The 19,531-nt window shown below is 37.4% G+C and overlaps 1 protein-coding gene across 1 annotated transcript; it reads right to left on the reverse strand.

The window, feature by feature from the left end:
* Positions 1-1,133: 1,133 nt before the first annotated feature.
* Positions 1,134-14,473, reverse strand: LOC5570388 (pupal cuticle protein Edg-78E). Its single transcript, XM_021841114.1, has 2 exons — positions 14,322-14,473; positions 1,134-2,301 (listed from the first exon to the last, which is right to left on the reverse strand). The coding sequence occupies exons 1-2, from the start codon at positions 14,331-14,333 to the stop codon at positions 1,903-1,905; spliced, it is 411 nt and encodes a 136-aa protein (XP_021696806.1). The 5' UTR covers positions 14,334-14,473; the 3' UTR covers positions 1,134-1,902.
* Between the last annotated feature and the right edge of the window lie 5,058 nt (positions 14,474-19,531).

Raw genomic sequence — 19,531 nt, forward strand, 5'->3', positions numbered from 1 at the left:
TCTTGTTTCTTGTTTCTTGTTTCTTGTTTCTTGTTTCTTGTTTCTTGTTTCTTGTTTCTTGTTTCTTGTTTCTTGTTTCTTGTTTCTTGTTTCTTGTTTCTTTCCACTGACCAGCGCACCATGCTCGACGTTAGGTTTGACATATAGATTTAGAGAAAAATCAGTTTTCGCGTGTCGATGATTCCGGATTTCAACTGGCGACGCAAAAAAATTGTGCGGTAGAAGCTACTATTTTAGGAGGTTCACTTATGCGCTCGCACCGACAATTTTCAGCCGACCACAAATGCGCATGATTTTACCAAGTCTGTAGTCGAAATCAGATTGATGAAATAATTTCTGTCAAATGTATCAGAAAGGTAGGTGGGATGTACCACAAACATAGTAATTTTCTCTGAATTTCCATGGTAGTTTTAAGAATTATCGTAGTCAGCTAAAATAATAATTTTTACGACAGATGTTTTCCCGCGTAGTAACCATGAAATTTTATTTCTTTTATGGATACAATTCATGAAATTTTTCAGCATTTGTTGATAATGGAACTTTTCATGAAAATATTAAGTAACTCTCTTACTTGCAAAAATTGCAGTGACTTACGGAGAGATCAAGTTACAAAATTTAGATTAAGGCCGCACGGGACGTCATCATAATCACCTTATCCATTTGAAGAAGCAAATCCCAAGATCCACTCTATATATCGATGCGAAAACTGTATCACTATGATTCTAAATATGTAGTGCACAACCCAATAAATTTTCAGCTTCATCGGTTCACTAAAACTTAAGATTTGCTTCCACAAAGTTTTTATGATAATTGTTAGAGTGAGACAAAAGATAGGGAAAATAACACGGTCTCCCGTGTCGCCTTAAAGCCTGATCTGCTGCCTAAAGGAATCAATCAGCAGCGATCAGGCTTAAGATAGAGTTGACAGTAAAACTTAAGTTGGTGGTAATTGTTCTTTAAAATTTAAATTCAATTCATGAAAGTATGTAATAATAGCAAAATAAATTAGTACATGGGTATCCAGCCAAGAAGTAAAGCGAAATAGCAAAACATCTGCCGATCAGAGACATATTTCAAAGAGGTATTAGAAAACTTGTGAAAATATCTTGAGCAAATTAATAGATCTTTTTCGATTTGGTTTTTAAAATAATATCCTTTATTGACGGTATGAACAAGTTATGTCATCGTTAGAGATAGTATCTTCTCTTCTCCTCTTTTATCCTTAGCTGAGTTTCTGTTCTTTTTTGTATAGATTAAAAAAGAATTAAAAAGTAATAAAAAAAACATAAGTTGTTCTAATATCATCTTCGCCTCTCCCCTCTTCATCTTCTACTTCTCCTCTTCTACTGTGTTCGATTGTTTAATCATTTTCGCGATTTTGATGTAAGTATTTCGTTTTTGGAATGCTATTCTCTTTTGCCTTTCACCTCTCTCTCTTTCTCTCTATCTTTTGATTAGATCGGCTTTGTTGAATGTATGTGTGTGTGACGTTTTGAACGTCGAATGTAATCTCCTTCGCAAATCGCTGCGAAACACAAAATTTTAAACGAGTTGCTTAAAAAAATGGTGGAAATTGTGTTTTGTGGTAAACAAGTTGCGATTATGGGCACATTGAGGTGTCATTTGTCACGTGTTTTCAGTGCGCATTAAATGCTGACTGGGAACAGAACAAAGATTTACATGTAAAACAAAAAATGATAAGGTTGACGTGTCGCTCAAAGGAAGTGTTTGTGTGTAAATTATAAACTAGCGAATATTTACAACAAATTTACATCAATTTTCAAAGAAATTCCTCCTCGACTAATTCATGGGTTGTGATTTTGATTTCCGTTTGTCCTAGCGATTGGTTCTTTTGAGTATGAGCACAGGTCACGTTGCGAGTGGTGAATCTCACGAAGGAGTTTACTGCAGGGCTTGCAGTCTGGCGATTTCGGCTTCCAGGGCTTGGATGTTGAAGTTGGGGTCATCCTTGGGTGGGTTGGCCCGGATGAACTCCAGAGTCTTCAGGACATGGGCGGGCGCTGGTCCTTCACGTGGCAGATGGGCACCCTGTGGCTGGAATCCGTTGACATCGGCAACGTAGGTCAGCTGGATTGGCGTTCCATCGCGATCGGTCCACGAGGCACTGCCTTGGGCTGACTGGCCTCCGACACCTTCTTCCTGGGCACGGATTCCGTTGCTAGTTTCGTAGTTCCACGCGTAGGATCCGTCTGGGTTTACGACACTGTCGGAGGAGAGGATCTGCGCTTCGGCATCTGGGTTCTGGGCGAGGGCAACGGCGGCCAGGGCGGAGACGATGATCTGAAAGTATGGAAGAGCGGAACGATCGGTAAGTATGGGCCCATACTTCATGTGTGGCGTAATGTGGATCTTGAAGACTGAGAGATAATGGGATGAGTCGTGTTTTAATTGTTCAGATTCCACAGCGCATCCAATCACGTTTTTCTCGTTAGGTTGCAATTAGAAGTTTCAGACTACCGATGGGAGATATCGAGCTCCTTGACATTTAACGATTACATGTGAGTGCCGTGTTTTCCTGTTTGGTGACTATAGAAGGCGGGATCAAGAGGAGCTTCTTGAATCACGATTTGACGATCCCAAATGGATGGGCACGACGCAATGTCGGCATCGCAAAGTGTTTAAGTGGCTTAACCGTAACCTGACCTGAAGATGCTTAATCAATCATTCGACATTTCCCCGTAAAAGGCGTTCCAACATTGACCAGCACATCACTTCAGAGATCGCATCAGGTTTCTAGTTGCGGCCAAGGACGGCACCCGATCAAAATATTCATCATCTTTTTTTCCCTTGAGTGAGTCGAGCAGACTTCCTTCATCTCATCTTCTTTTCTTTCTTCTTTTTGGCATTACGTCCCCACTGGGACAGAGCCTGCTTCTCAGCTTAGTGTTCTTATGAGCACTTCCACAGTTATTAACTGAGAGCTTATTATGCCAATGACCATTTTTGCATGTGTATATCGTGTGGCAGGTACGAAGATACTCTATGCCCTGGGAAGTCGAGAAAATTTCCAACCCGAAAAGATCCTCGACTGATGGGATTCGAACCCACGACCCTCAGCTTGGTCTTGCTGAATAGCTGCGCGTTTACCGCTACGGCTATCTGGGCCCCTGGCTTCATCTCATCTATTTCTGGTTAAATTTTGTTTACATTCGCACCCCGATAATGATGGCGCAGTAGGGGCGGAAGACGATGATGATGATCATCAGTCGCAATTTTTCTCACCTCGTGAAGAAGAGACGCCACCAGACATCCTCCTTCCGCTGAATTCTCCAACCATGCAACAAGGCACGTGCATTCAAGTGTGAAAAGGCAGAAGCAGATAATTGGCGCTGTCAATGAGAAGCGCCATTTAAATTGTTGTTGTCATTGGGCTTGTCTGGCTTGATTCGCTTGAAAATAATTATGAGGAAGAGGCTTCTCGGTTCCATGATTTCAGCTAGATCATCACACAAGTGGAATGCATCCAATTAACCGTTTATGACAATTATCTCACGTCAATTTAAAAGCCAAATCGTTTTGAGCAATTTTTTGAATAAAACTTCGCGAACAATTTGTTCTAGTGTACGAGAATGACAGTCAAAGGGATGTCAAATTATCAATGAATAGGTAATAAAAAGATCTATTGTCTCCTTATCAAAGAATGCTTGCTCAATCAGATAAACAGACATCGTATACTGCACATTCGTCTCTTTTGATGATAAACTAAGACCCCTCAAGTTCTCAACAGCTACACTTTGATGATAGGCCATCAAATTAATTACTGCTTAATTCACCCCACAGACTCAACCTCAACCTGAACCACCGTAAACTCGCTTTTAAGTGATTACCGACCTCCTCTTGAAGCTCAAGAGACGATCTTCCTCTCTGCGCTGCTAGTGCTCGCTCAGCTCATTAACTCGCACCGCAGCGGCAGTGGTGCCAGAGGCGAAAGAGTCAAGAGCTACTAGTTCTTCCACAGACAAACAGACGTTACAGTTTGATCAGTTATCAATTCAAAACATAGCTCCGCGAACGTTGACGCCCAATGCTTAAAATACTAACTTTGTCCATCTGACTACTAGATGGCGGTAATACGCCAACGTTAAACTTGAACAAAAGCTATACGAGCGCCACGAGCGAGCAATTCTTCAACTATTAGAATTAAACGCTGTTTTACTGAACGATGAAACTATTTCGAGTGTTACGTCTGTGTATCTGTGGTTCTTCTGCAAAGGGAGAGACCACAGATCGCATCATATGATCACATACATAGTAGCGATGCATCTGGTCGCGTCGCGTGAGCGCATACGGGACTTTGTGGGTCACTGGCAGCAAGGTTATGGGAGAAGATCGCATCGCCGTGTCGTGATCCCTCTTTTTCTACGTTTTGGCCAATCCGCTGCCTCGCTCTTGAAGCGTTGTTGAACATGATCGTGCGCTGCGCGCATATTGTGGTCGATTACTCTAGGCTTTATTATGTTACCCGGTGAATTGCTTTGAGGTAAGCAAGCCGAAGTGTGAATGAATGGGTATGGCGTTGATTGAATGCGGCGTTTTGGATGGTTTTTTTTTTGGCACATCATTAGAAGGGCACAAGAAAGAAGAAAACCATTTAGTGGAAAGGTCAGCGGATAGATGTCGAAGATCGACGAATCGTTTGTGAGGACAAAGACGCATTCAGGTACAGAATCGCTATGCAAAATCTAAAGGTTTGAGAAACTGTTTGAAATGCTTTTTTAGTCGTAATATCATTAATCTATTCAGACGTGATCGTTGGATCGCTTCACGATCACCAATCAAAAGTGTCTTACAGTACTTTACTTAACTATCCCAAATTCTTTTCCATGGCAACCGTGGAAATGCAGAGGTATTGTCGCTCCCTAGTAATAATTTTAATCAACAATTCGTCCCTCGCCTGATAATCAATCTTATTGAATTTATTATGTTTTAAGCGCTACAATTTGCTTAACTACCTAATTTATCAATCACGCAGTAGAAAATTCGAGAGTGGCTGCGACCGACTCAGAGTTTAAAATATCGTATCATCCCCAATTTTTGCATACTTTACCATTTAGGGTGGCTGATCCAATGGTAGTGTGTGTACCAATAATAGTGGTAGTGCGGTTTTAAGCGTGTTATAGGCAATTTTTATTTTTATGAGTATTTTTCTAACATGGCTCATGTTGAATTGATATGAATGTGTATAAAATTTGTTCGGAAATTAGTAAGGAAATAGTAGAAAACAATTAAAAACCTTAACTTTTTTGCTCCTTTGCACCAGTTATAGTGGGACGTTCCTATAATAGTGAGTTTCAATGGGAAATCAATGTAAACCACTATTATAGGAACAGCCGTTAGCAAATACCACTATTACTGGAACATGTTCCAGTAATGGATGAAATGCTTTTTTGAAAGATTCAACGATTTTATCATTCTAAAATTATTTTTTACGTAAAATAGAATAGAAAAGCTTTCGTATGACGTATTCAGATATGAAAAACGAGTTTCCGTTATTTTCTGGTGATTTTTTATTCTTCAACCCGTTACTATTGCCACTATTACTGGTACAGACGCCCTAATACCAACCAGAAACTGGTGTTCTTTGACACATACGTCGAGTTCAACTGTTAGGTCATCTTCGGCTTCGTTTATGCACTAGACTAGAATTTAGTTGAGGTACGGAACTGGAGATGCCCATTTGAGGTCGACGTATCTGTCAAAGAAGGCGCGTCGACGAAATTGTTGAAATTTGCACGTTTCTCATGTAAAAATTAAAGTTCCTCAAAAGTTTAATAAAACTTTATATTAAATAATGTTAAATTTTGAGCTTCAAAGCTTTGAGCCAACCCTTCTTCAGTAGAGAAGCTAGATAGAATACAGGACGCTTCGTTGCTTACTGACTTTAAAAATGGTTTGCTCAAAATTCATCACCTAATATAATTTCAATCTTGTCGCTCCCTTGTGACGCCTATTCAATCATTTGTGAAAAATCTTCTAAAGACTCCCTTTACCTTTGAGTCACATGACCGCTATAGTCATAACAAAAATAATTTAAACAATCACGGTCGATACCTTCTGTGAATTGTGACACTTGAGCGGGGCACGCTCCCGTTTGATCCCCACGTGACCTGGACCCGCTCTAGTGTCAAAATTCTTCGACCGAGTCAGTTTAGTACACCAGTGGATAAGACTAGTGATCCTATATAGAGAGATAAGCGGAAGTAAAATGGAATGATTTGGCAACAGACCAGCAGTGCTAATTTTGCTCGGCGTCGAGAATAAAACTGTAACACGGACATGACTTCCTCATTGCTAAAAAATGTACGTTGTTTCGTTATAGATCTTTGAACTACATATCCAAACTAATGAACAGCCGAAAAAATCAACAACTAAAAATTGCATTGACAAAAATTTAAAAAAGAAAAATATTTATTTTTTTTGCTTCATGCAAAATTACTTTTACCGAAATAATTTCAAGTGGATTACATTACTTCTCAAGAAAAGTTCAAAACAAACATAACGTATGTTCGTTTGGCTCACACTTTGACAGCTCTCGCTGCTCGATTGGCTCACACTTTGACAGAAATGTCAGCTTGCGCGAATCTCTCTTATAAAGGACTACTAGATAAGACTAGAGTGCCTGTAAACAAGAGTGACGTCTTGTTCCAGCTTTGACAGGTCTCCTGCTCGATTGGAACGTGGATTTGTATGGAATTGACAGTTCGCCGCTGTTCCAATTTTGACATTGACGCCACTCTTATTTAAATCCACTCTGGATAAGACCATTCTTGGACCGAGTACTCTTGGAATTTAGTACACCGGTGGATTAGACCATAGGCCCTTTCACAAAACGTTCCAAATCAGCTGATCGAGAAGCTCTTTGACCGCTTTTTTCTATGGAAATGGCAGTCTTGTGTTAGCACCGGTCCTCCACCGATGTAAAGAAATGCATAGGTGGATCTGTCAATAGAGGAAGAATGTCGCTGGCGTCGCTGCAGGAACATCTTTTGCTGGCGGAAATAGGCGGGGCTATAAATGTCAACGCGAAAAAGTATGCAGTTTGACACTTATGTACCCGACATGTTTCTGAGCGAGAACAAAGGGAAAAGCAGCGACATTCGTCATCTATAGTTTTATAGAGCGCTGTTTATGACGAGCCTAACCTCACTTATTTGACAGCTGCTGGTCCTGTTGTTTACGTTTAAGACTTAGTCCATCATTTTTTCATCTTGGCATTTCTATCACCAGCATGCTGATGGTGACGATTTTCGACGGTAGGAAGATAGAATAATACAATCCGTGGGTATCTGCAGTTGATTTGACCTCTCCTCGTAGCAAACTTTCACGAAATTAAGAATGATTCGAAAAAAGTACTAAGTCCAAACTGTAAACAACAGGACCAGTACCTGTCAAAATTGATGCGTGACGTCACAGTGCAGTGGAGTATATCTCTATTGATCTGTCACATGAAATGGTATATCCACCGATTTCTCGATTACTTTTTCAAATCGACGTAAGTCATTTTCATACGGTTTTGAGAAATTTTTTTAAGAAGCATCACAACATATCTTCTAAAACTGTTTTAAAACGAATCAACATTTTAACATTTGTTCACAAATGTATACAATTAGCTCGCATTCAAAAACTAGGTAGTTTTTATTATTTCCACAACAATTATATTACAAAATGATAAGCCGTTTTATTCAGTTACTTACGACGTTTTGGTACCAGTCTAAGATCGACTCAAGTAGTGTTTTGTTATGATTCGTGGTTAAGTCACTTTGTCCCTCCATACAATGGAGCGATGTAAGTAGCGATTAGATTGTGAAAGTTGAAAATCTTACTTACGCCGTTTTGTAAATCCAGAATTAAATGTTTTAAAAGTGAAAAATCGAGTTGGTTTAGGATCGTACACGCAAACAAATTTTGTTGTATAATCTACCGAATCCATGGTAGAATTAAGAACTGCACCAACGATTTTCAACCGACTACAAAAATCTGTTAAGTTTACTATAATCTGGTAAAAATCACTGAGCAGTGTAGTAAATGTGACTATGTCCATAGTAGCCTCGACTACAAAGCATTGTATTTCAATCCATGACACCCACCGTACAACACAATACGTTGAAAGGACAATGCCAAATTTGTCAAATCTAGAATGTTTCTAGTCATAAAAACTACAACTCTGGTTAAATAAACAGAATATGTTTTCTTGTTGACTATGCTATGGTAGAGTTAACAGATTAATGTAGTCGGTTGAAAATCGTTGGTGCAGTTCTTAAATTTACCATGGATTCAGTAGTTTCTACAATAAAATTCATTTCAGTGTAGGATCAATAAAGTAAGTTTGTTCACTTTTCTGACTTGAGACTGTTTGAATAAGTTTTCGAGATTTACTGAACTCACTCGGTCCATGAATTGTGACGCTTGAGCGGGGCACACTTCCGTATGTTCTCCACGTGTTTTGACCCCGCTCTAGGGTCAATTATTGGACTCAGTGAATTAAGTACGTCAGTGGATAACTCAATATTTGAACAAAATCTTAGCTACTTTGACTAGCTTTATACAAAGCTGTTATTTTTTGAAAAATTACTCTAAAATAGGGAAAGGTTTTATCAAATAGATTTATCTTTTGAGTGGATCAATGATCAAACTCAATCAAGGTGATCTTGAATACTGGGTTGATTGTCAGCATAATATTGAAAAATTTTAAGAAACGTTCTACAAAATAACAAATGTTCGAACTATTTTAGTACAATACTCTAATTAGACGCAACTGCTGTTAACTGCTACGGCTGTTCTGTATTCATATTATTTCTTCAAATATTCTTCCGCATAAATGTGAAATCGCTCTAGAAATCGCCAAAGTAGAACGGACTAACGCATTTGTTGACCATTATTCTAGAATTGAATTCAAATTTTGAGACTCCAATTAAAATGAGCTGTTGTTTTCCATACACTCTGGTCAAGAAACAGATATACGAAGAAAGATGTATTTGAAGCTTTCAAAAATAAACTTCAGAAGTTGTTCGTATTAGTTAACTGTTAGTTGTTAAAAAAGTCATCTTTCCTGTTTGTGGAAATCAACGTTCTAATTGTTCGTCGAAGTGGATTTTTCGAACTATTTAAAAGTACTCATGAGCAGAAGGTTTGGTTGTTTACGCATTTAAAGAGATGCAAAAATTAAAATACAGTCAACTCTCTATAACTCGATATTGATTTGGGGAGGTATCGAATAATATAACACAAAACCAGCGCAAATGCGATCCAAGGGACCATTGAGTTAGCCATGAAAACTAACTTTTACTATGGTTTTCTAGCCTAATCACAGAGTGCTATCATAAATTAAAACATGATATGTGGATAAAAAAATGCGATTAATTTGCTATAACGAAGTTCCAATTATTTTGGCAATAGGATTTATCGTTCATCATCAGTAAAATTCGCCATTATCTAGTGCATACACGCTAACTTTGAAGTACCCTTTGAATCATAACTTATTAAATAAGTAAGAAAATGATAATAAGTAGCTATTCTTTAAACAAACTTTAATTGACTTTTCTCTAAAGCAGAACCCTCTAAGGGTACTTCAGAGTTAGCGAGTAACTCATTTCTTATATACCTTAAGGCATTTAGTGCATACGTTTGGGCGTTTCAAATCATTTATTTTTTGCTTAAAATTGAAGCAATGTTTATGAAAATCTTCATTTATATTGTACTCCCTATCTGTAACACGATGAAGAATTTCCATGACGATTTCTTTAAATTTGAACGATAAAATTAGTTTTTAGATTTGTGATGATTGTTGATAAGTTAAGTTAATATGTAATGTTTTGGGGGTAATAACAATTTTTGTGGTGAAGTTTTGAGAAAAGATGGTTCAAATTTGGAACAATTTTTTAATTTAAGCGCAGTCCACAGCTAAAAAGTACTGTACAAAAGGATAGGACAATAAAGGGCTTATTCATACATTTCATAACGCTGGAGGGGGTGGGTGGGTGTTCTCTTTATGTTACAGCTCATACAAAATTTGTAAAGTATTCATACAAAAAGCGGTACGAGGAGGTGGGTGGGTATCATAAATGACCATTTATGTAATATGTGAATTGCCCAAACGGTTAAGAAATGATTCCGCTATCGAAATTCCTTGAGCAGTCCGCATATAAGTAGAGCGAATTTCATAACGACGGAAACGCCTGCCGTACAAATCAAATGGAGCTGTCACTTTTGCGTATGCGAAAAAGAGGTTTCGCTCAATTATTCCACAAGTAGGAGATCAGCTGTTAAAATTACTTTGGTAAGAAGCTGGGAGGTAGAAACCAATACAAAATTTCTGTACGTCATAGTGAGCCGAGATTCCGCTGTCACGAACTGTCACTGTGAGCCCAGATCTCAAACATTGGACTAACATGAAAAAAGCGCGTAAAGCGATTAAAACACATTTTCGTATTTCTTCAAAAGTGATAAAAATCGAATGAAAATCAATTCATGCACATAACGCAAGTAATGTCACGTGAGCACCATTTAATCTGATTGAACATAAAGCATTGAAAAACGCATCGTTCTACTTTTTCTAATGAAAATGAATATTTAGTGCATAGAAAACTGTGGCCCCTTTTTCATGTTTGTCAGAAAAGATCGAAGGTGCACAACAAAAGGAAACTATCGATTTTCTCGAAGCCTGCCTTGATTGTTGTTGGCAAGCTGGAGTTATCTTGCATTTCAAAATAACGTTGTCTTATATTTCGTCTCCCAGGTAAGAAGCAGCTTTTTTCTTGGGCGCTTCTCTTGTCAGCTGCGGACTACGCTTTAAAGTTCAAATATAATAAAGCTATTATTTGAGTGGAAAATTTGCCAAAGAAGTAGCAAGGGTACACACGGTCGTGTTATTTAATAAAATGGAGATTTTTTTTCTAAAATTTTAGGACTCCGTTATATAGTTATAAGTGCAGTGTCCGTTCGATTTCCGCACAGTTCGTTTTTGGCAACTTTACCGTTGTTCCAAAGTTTTTATTTATTGTAAATGAATTTACAAACATATTATGACTAGCAAAATTCGTTATTTATCACTCAACACAACGAAATCATGTTTTTGGACCACGAAAGTTCATATACAGATGAATGAATCATAGGTCAGTAACTATTCTTGTTAATCTTAATTTCTGGGGGGCTTTGTGAGGCTTACCATGTTAAAAATAAGTGAATTTAAATTTTGGTTATTATGATGATAAAAGTTTTAATTAAAACAACCGTTCGATTTGAGCATGATTCGGGTTGGCAACACGGTTTTTCATCTACTAACACGAAATTTGTTGGCATGTTGCCAAAATCAAACCGGCATTGTTCCTTTGGATTGGTGGATTTTTTTTACGTTTTTTAATGTCTTGTTTAAAAGATGTTGAAAAAAACGTGGTGATTCTGACGATGACAAACCGCGCGACGACTGGAAGGTTAAAATACTCTTTCAGAATTTATATAAGATGTCAACTAGAGATTATCTTTAATAATACCTTCAGCAATTGCTGCAGAGATTCTTTCCAAGATTTCCACAGAAATTTCTCCAGTAATTTTATGAGATTGTCTCAAGTAAGTTTTGAAAGTTTCTTTTCAGGATTTTTTCTAGGAATGTCTCCAGCAAGGATTAAAAAAACAAATTTGTGAGGTATTTCTTAATAAAAACCTAGATTAATCTCTGATAAAATTTGTGTATATTTCAAAACCACCCTTAATAAACAAGGATCTCTGAAATAACCTTTGGACTCTTTAGGAAGTTTTAGAAGATTTCCTAGATAATTTGCTAAGATAATTGAAAAATAAATCAAATTTGGTGGTAGTATTCAGTAGGATTTTCTAAAGAAAAATCTCGAAAAATATTGGACATTGGTATCTCTATAGAATTTTGTTTAGAAATGATCGTAGGAATTATTGATAAAAATTGCTGTAGCATAAACTGCTGTGAAAAGCTAAGTAAACTTTTGAACATTGTATGGAATTTTTTAGAAATTTCATAAGAAATGTTTGGTAAGGCGGCAGGAGTAGTACTTGGATGAAATGGTGGAAAAATTCCTAGTAAAAAATTGTTCGAAGAACTCCTCAGAGAATTTTGGATTTATAAGAGGAGACTTGAATGAATTCTTGAAGCAATCCATACAAACAGGCGGAGGACTTCTAGGGTATCGGTTGAAGGATTAGTTAAAAAATATCTACAGAAAATTCTAGGATACTTTTGGAAGAAAGAATCAAAGTAACACCTAAGGAAATAAATTGTTTTCGAGTTTTCAAAGATTGCCAGGAACAAATCCTGCATAAATTCTTCTAGGCATCCTTCGGAGAATCCTGGAAGAGTTTTTGGAAGAATTGGTTGAGAGACCTCTAGAATTTCTGGGGAGATCGCTGAAGGATACCCTGAAAGAAAAATCATTATTATAATTCCTCAAGCTTTTTTTTTCTTCTGAGAATCTGATACGAAATTCTTGAAGAGCCTTTTGAACCCGTTAACTTAAGAACTTCTCAAGAATTACTTCAAGGAATGCTCATGTCAGTTTGTTCCAGAACATATACAGGGCTGTCCATAGATATTTTTGAGAAACCATCTATTGTTTTATTCAGAAATGCCAGAGAGGATTGCTTTTCTAACGGTTAAAGAAGTTTCTTGTAGCAATTATTACATTCCGATTCCCAGGATTTTCACTATGGATTGTCTCAATCGTTCTTCTCACGAGCCAGAGCTTTAAGAGATCATGCACACACCATGTCACGCTTTACTAGACATGAGACTTCCATGAAACAACGACACAAATGCACCCTTTTGGCGTCAAGTGTAGAAAAAAAAACAAACAAACAAACTACCATGAAAAACCTTATTGTGTCTTCCATCCTCCTTATTCTTAAGTATGATGTTGCAACGCGTTGATCGTATTTGAAATTGAACAGATGATAAATAATTTAGTTTGTTTTTGAAGCTTTCTGTTGATCTTTGATGTTATTTTGTTGAATCATGGGTAGGACAAACCTTTGACTGTCTTACCCAGGTGTTTTGTGCGTAGTACATGCCCTACCTGTCCTACCAACTTCCCGCGCCACTGACCAAAGGTAAATTGATCAGCCGTTGAGGTGATAATCATTTGTTTCAAAAACAATTCTTTAAGCTGAATAATTTGGTTTAAGGAATACCACGTCATACGTGCAAATGTAGGCAATTTCTTATAGATTTCCTAAATATTTCATAGAAAATCGAGTATTTTAACGAAATGAGCAAATTCATACAACTTCTGATGACGAAATCTGTTTTGTTGCTCTATTTTAGGAAATTGCCTAAATTTAAAAATATTTAAGGCAAAACCAAACAAAAAACAAAAGTTCGGATTTTATTTAAACAGTGAACTCAAACTTCACTTCTAGTAGATTCTGAGTTCCAATGAAACTATTTCGTTTAATAAAAGAACCTAAAGGATACTAACAGAACTTGAAATAACTACTGATCAACAACAAGAATGTTTAGAACAAGTTCGAGTCGCCAGTTTTGCCTACTTTATGGTAAACATAACTGTATTGAGGCAACTGAAATGAAAAAGTTCATTCATAAAAAGTGAGCTCGAAGTTCGATTAATCACATTAAAAGTGAGCTGTTTAAACCAAAACATGCCCTTTTATTTGAACTTTTGGTGCTCTGGAATATCTGGAACTCGAATAACACAAGCTAGTACATTGATACTACATTCATATGAAAGGAAATCATGAGACACAACATTCAATTACACCCAATTTTGCGGTGTCCTGGTTACGATTATAGTATTATTTCGGTTTGATAGAATAATATTTGAATCAATGTCTGTTCTAAGACCAGGACAAAACCTGAAATATTGCTTGGGTATTGATACGAAGAAATCTCTAAGCCATAATGAATATGGTTTGATTGATTCACATCCCTAAGAAGCTGAAGAAGCCTGAAGATTATTATTTTGCTTCAATATGTATTGTATACAAATGTCGATCGTCTCAATTGAGAATTTTAATAATCAATTTCAAAATACATCAAGCACAGTCACAAAATGACCTCCTTCACTTTGTACCAATTTCAAATCTGATGACACTGATTAGGTTTTAACAATCTGCATTCACTGATTTTTCTGATCTCCAATTTGCACCACTCATTCCCGTATCAATCACTTTGAGTCCTTATTTCTGAGCAGAATTCCCACAGTTTTTCCTTATGTTCCACTAAATTGAATCCTTCCACTAACAACCATCAAGATCCACTTGAAGTCACTCCACAGACAAATCAATCCTCTCCTTGCAGATTATTCCCGATCAAAACTCACCAATCGGAACATTTTGGCTAGAATTTGCTGATGAAGTGTATTCACGGTGTGTGTACTTTGTGTGCAGATCAAATTAATGATGTGACCACTAAACTAAGACTGACAATCGTTCAGCAAAATTCATCGCTTTTTATACTGGTTGAAGAAAGTCACGAACTAAAACTTACTCGGCAGCCGGCAAGCCGCGGAACCCCCCGGTTTCCCCCCTAATTCAATGTGTGCGACGCAGAGTCAGAGCGTTGTTGTTTCCATTGCCCCCTCTGCGTGCCCCGCCCCTCTATCCCTCTCTGTACAAAATCCCGGGTGCTGCCAAAGTCGGTGATCATCACCAGAGCCGGAGAGCCCACCGAAAAATTCTCTTCTCTTTGGACCCGTAGTCACAGTTTGCACGTTGTCTTCAACGGTTTTTTTTTCTGTCCCATGTGGACCCTCACATCGTCAGAAGGCTGCCCAAAAGAGCACGCGGAGATGTTGCAAAAAAGAACCTAGACCCACCACCCCTCGCCAATCTGTCGAAGAGCTTCAGCGAGCGCGCGCGCGCAAAGTTTGTGTTCCGGACGAACAACAACGTGCCGCGGCCTTACCGGCTCTCTCGAGAGAACAAGATCTTTCTTGCCTCCTCCCTGCTTAGGTACCAACTTTGTTCGAAGAACTCGATGTCAGTTATTATAGAGGTACTTACGCCCAATGGCTTGGCTAGGTCCAGTGCATCTCAGACATGGCGAACAAAAAACTCAATCTCGGAGAGCCGAACAATGCACACGATCACGATACTGCTCCGCGGTGTTGCGATTCCTTACGAACAGTTAACATTGCGGTGATTCTCTGTAGCAAAGATCAACCCGAAGGGGCTGGGTGACAAACCCTTAAACGATGCACGTCAACGCGATCAGTCGCCCAAGGGTGAAGATGATGGGCGACGGAGTCTGGCAATTGGATCTGTGTAGTTAGGGTGTTGTCGATTGCTACCGTTTCTGGAATGTCGGTCCAGCTGGGCGAAGGTGTTAAGGTGAAGATGCATCGAAGCCAAACCTCAAATTTTCAAGAGCACGGATCTAGAGAACCGAACACCCGTTTGAGCTGAAAACTTAATCGATTGATCACCACCAGCGAGTGACCAATCGATTAAGTTTTCAGCTTAAACGGATGTTCGGTTCTCCAGATCCGTGCTCTTGAAAATTTGAGGTTTGGCTTCGATTCATCTTCACCTTAACATTTGAAATTTAAGCTGTTTGTTTCGATTGCTCATGAAGCGTGGAAATGAGCAATGACAGCCGAGGCAGAGGGCGGCATAATTGGTTCAAGTGTGCGATCGTCGGTTTGGGAAAGATCGGATGGAATTCCATACTCATATGCGACGACGCGACGGAGGCCTGATGGGAAAAGGTGAAAGATATGTAAATGAGCACAATTTGGAGGTGGACGGTACATCTGATTAGAATTCTACGCAGGTGCGCAGGGAAACATGAGCTCAATCTGTTTTGCGTCTGTTGGTAAATGGGGTGGAAAAAAGAATGCTTGCTGCAGAAGATTTGGAATTCGTGTGAAATTATTGCAGAATCGCAGAAAACAGGGAGAAAGGCGGGTAGTTCTTTGATGTTTGCGAAATTTGGGCGGTTCTCGTCGCATAGTATAGAATGTTAATAAGTACGTGGCTAGACAATAGATGTTACGAAAGTAGAGTAACTGATTCCAAAACGTAGTGGGCTCATTGCATTTGATTAAACGGATTACCATATGGCAAAATACATTATTCATCATCAGTATGGAATATTTGAATTCTAGGTTAGATAATATGCAAATTGATTCTAACTTTCTATATACACTTTTTGTATCATGAAATAATGTTAAACTAGTTGAGTCTGGTCATAATATGGAGAAAAAAATGTGAACTCAATCTTCTCAAGATTCAGTTATTATACAATTTTTGCAGTAGATTCCTAGGAGCCCCAAAATCATGATATGAACTTTAAATAGTAGTAGAAATTCAGTATATAACAAGACAGTCAGGAATACAGGAAACTTCAGGAAACTTCAGGAAACCTCAATTGGAAACTTATAATGACTCTATGGCATTATGTGTATTGATAAAAGTATTTCGAATATGTGTATAAAAGTTGGCTTCGACGTTTTATAAGGGATGGTACACAAATTATGTCACGCTAAATTTAGACTTTTTCGACCCCCTCCCCCCCTTTGTCACGTTTTTTGTATGATACCTTCTAAAATTTTGTAAGGCTTGTTACGCTTGGCTTGACCCCCTCCCCCCCTTGGAGCGTGACGCAATTTGTGCATGACCCCTAACTGTATTTTTCAACAAAACATTAAGTTTTATGGTTCAAACATTGGTTCCTTTGTTATTTTATCTGATTCACCTAATACTTAGGGGGCCAAGTAATTTGTACCTGGGTATCCCCACGCTTTTAAAATGATATATTTAGCACACAGTCTTCTCGCCTTCATGCAAGTCCAGCCCTAGGTCCAGCCTTACATAAATGTGAATTCAATAAATTGAAAGAAATTAAATCATTTAATTTAAATGCCGACTTTCTGTTTTCTATAAAACTATGTAATTCTATAAAACTTTATACACTTTTGAAACACTAGAATGAAACTAATAAACAAAAGAACACAAGATTTAGGTATGATGTTGTTAATTTGAATGATTAGCTATAGAATGTTCAATATTGTATGCAAAAAGTCTAGCCAATTTGTTGCGTATAGTTACATTACATTTACTGGAAACGATAGCACAAGGCAGAGGAATCAATATGTTTCGATCCAATGATGTTTCAACTTTTTGATTTAAGTCAAGCTTCAAAGCACAAAATTAGTCAAATATAGTTTGGTGATTTCTTCAAGAATGTTTCATCACCATCATCTTAAACGGATCTGGATCATTTGGCCAAATGCCGTTTGGCCGAAATTGATTTACAAATAATTAGCTCTTCAGTGTAAATTCAAGAAACAGTCAGTGCTGAAAGAAGTGCATCCTATATGTAAGCCATTTTTCACTTCTATGCTAGCTGCTATAATTAGTGTCAGCACTAAGTGTATTATCAGTTTTTGACAGTAAATGAAATGGTTTTCGACTAATTCGTACTTCTGCAGGATCGGTTTGCTTCGATCCCTCGAATCGAACAAATTAAACTATTCCATAGTTCTAGCAACCAAGTAAACGGTTCCCGTATGAAAACAATATGCCATATGCCTGCGTGTGCAGGCAAGAGAATGGTGATCAAACGTCAGATTGCCTTATACGCAAGCAATGGTACATGGTTCAGTTCACACGTTGCAATAGTAATCTTAGAGGAAAATGGAATCTTTCCTAAGTTAAACCTTTGAGCTAAAGACATTTTTTTTAGTAAGGCTCTATGGGAACGTATAATAAGCGTTAGTTTTAATAACTTTCAAAAATATTTTTATCTTGAAAGAACAGTCTATAAATGAAAAAAAATCTTCTAAAAATTTGAGCATCTGTAATGCAAATTAATTTTCAATTAAGATTCAAGCTAAATTATTACTAATTGTAATAAAACCAGTATAACTCGAAAGAATAGCCTTTGTTTAAAAGAATGGAAAAATTGCCATGAATTCATTAAAGAACACTTGAAACCCTAGCACACCACCACCATTCAGAGATGAATGAACCATCTTGACGCGATGTGGGGAACACACAACTTCCCCAAGAAACGTTTGCCTATTTCATAATCATTTATTAAGCAATTTTTCACAACTACATACTGAATAGTTGCTTTATTATATTACTTTGCAGCTGCTACGCACACATTGTTCAAGCAAATCTGGCGAAATTATTAGGCTACCTATCATTTAGTGACTGTAATCATATATTGAAATGATGTTTATTCGGGTTTCACTTAGCCTAATAAGGATTGATGATTTAAGGTGAAGATGAATCGAAGCCAAACCTCAAATTTTCAAGAGCACAAATCTGGACAACCAACCATCTGTTCAAGCTGAAAACTTAATCGATTGGTCACTAGCTGGTGGTTACCAATCGATTAAGTTTTCAACTTAAACGGGTGTTCGGTTCTCCAGATTTGTGCTCTTGAAAATTTGAATTTTGGCTGCGATTCATCTTCACCTTAACAACGCTGATTTAACAAACAACATTATGCAGTTTAATTCAGCATCATGTTTAACAAAATTTTAATTATTTCCATGTTAAACCTTTGTTCAGGCGATGTTCAAACAAGTTTGGAGAAGTTATAAAGCGTGTCGTTGAATATTGACTTTATTCTACAACTTTAAAATCGCTTCATAAGCATTTATCTCAGCTTTTATTGAACTGCCACAAAATTAATTGAAAACAAATACATGACTAAAAATCGCTAACACTGTATGCATCAAATGCAGTGTATACTTTCACCATGAATTAATAATCACTTTTAATAATTACCTGGATACTGGATTCAAACTCGAGACCTTCCCATCGTCAGCGGTATACCTTGCCGTCATTCTTGAATTCATATACATAAGTATAAGACACTGAAACTTTTGTACGATTTGTTGTTAATCAAATGTTCAATATTTTACTAAAATGATGGCTACAACCTATAGAAGCTTCTAATCAGTCAATTGTTAAACTTCTTATGTGTTGTAGAATTAAAGTTACTATATTTGCATTTTCGGAGGTTTATTCAGCTCGTATTCAAAACACAAACTTCAAGTGGAATAATAGCTTTTTTATTAGCCGGAATAAATTTTATTCAATTCAACTCAAAATTTGTTCAGCAATAGTTGCTGCTATCCAGCTTGTATCAAACACATAAGTATCTTAAAAGCTACTAATGTTCCTTGGGTCGTCCTGAATTAACGGGTCAATTTTATTGTTTTTTTTTTAGAAATTCCCGAAACGATCACTGTTTGAAAGGAAAATCAGCAAAAATTGATGAATATGTAATGATAAATTAATTTATAAAAAGTTCTTCTCCTTAGATTGTACTACAGTCCCCTCTCCACATCTCGATATCGAAGGGACCATCGAGATAGGGAGAGATCGAAACAAAAAACAAATGTTTGATGAATACTAGATTGAAAAACACTCCGTTGCCAAGAAAGTAATACACAAACAGACGTCATTTTGCGCTCCTAATTTATTTTAAATCCCAAAACTCTGGTCTAATAACCTTCGATATTGTTCATATCGACATACAGAGAAAATTGAGAACAAAAAATTAACAGAAACA

Source organism: Aedes aegypti, chromosome 2 (genome assembly GCF_002204515.2).
Source record: "Aedes aegypti strain LVP_AGWG chromosome 2, AaegL5.0 Primary Assembly, whole genome shotgun sequence".
In the NCBI taxonomy this organism is placed as follows: Eukaryota; Metazoa; Arthropoda; class Insecta; order Diptera; family Culicidae; genus Aedes; species Aedes aegypti.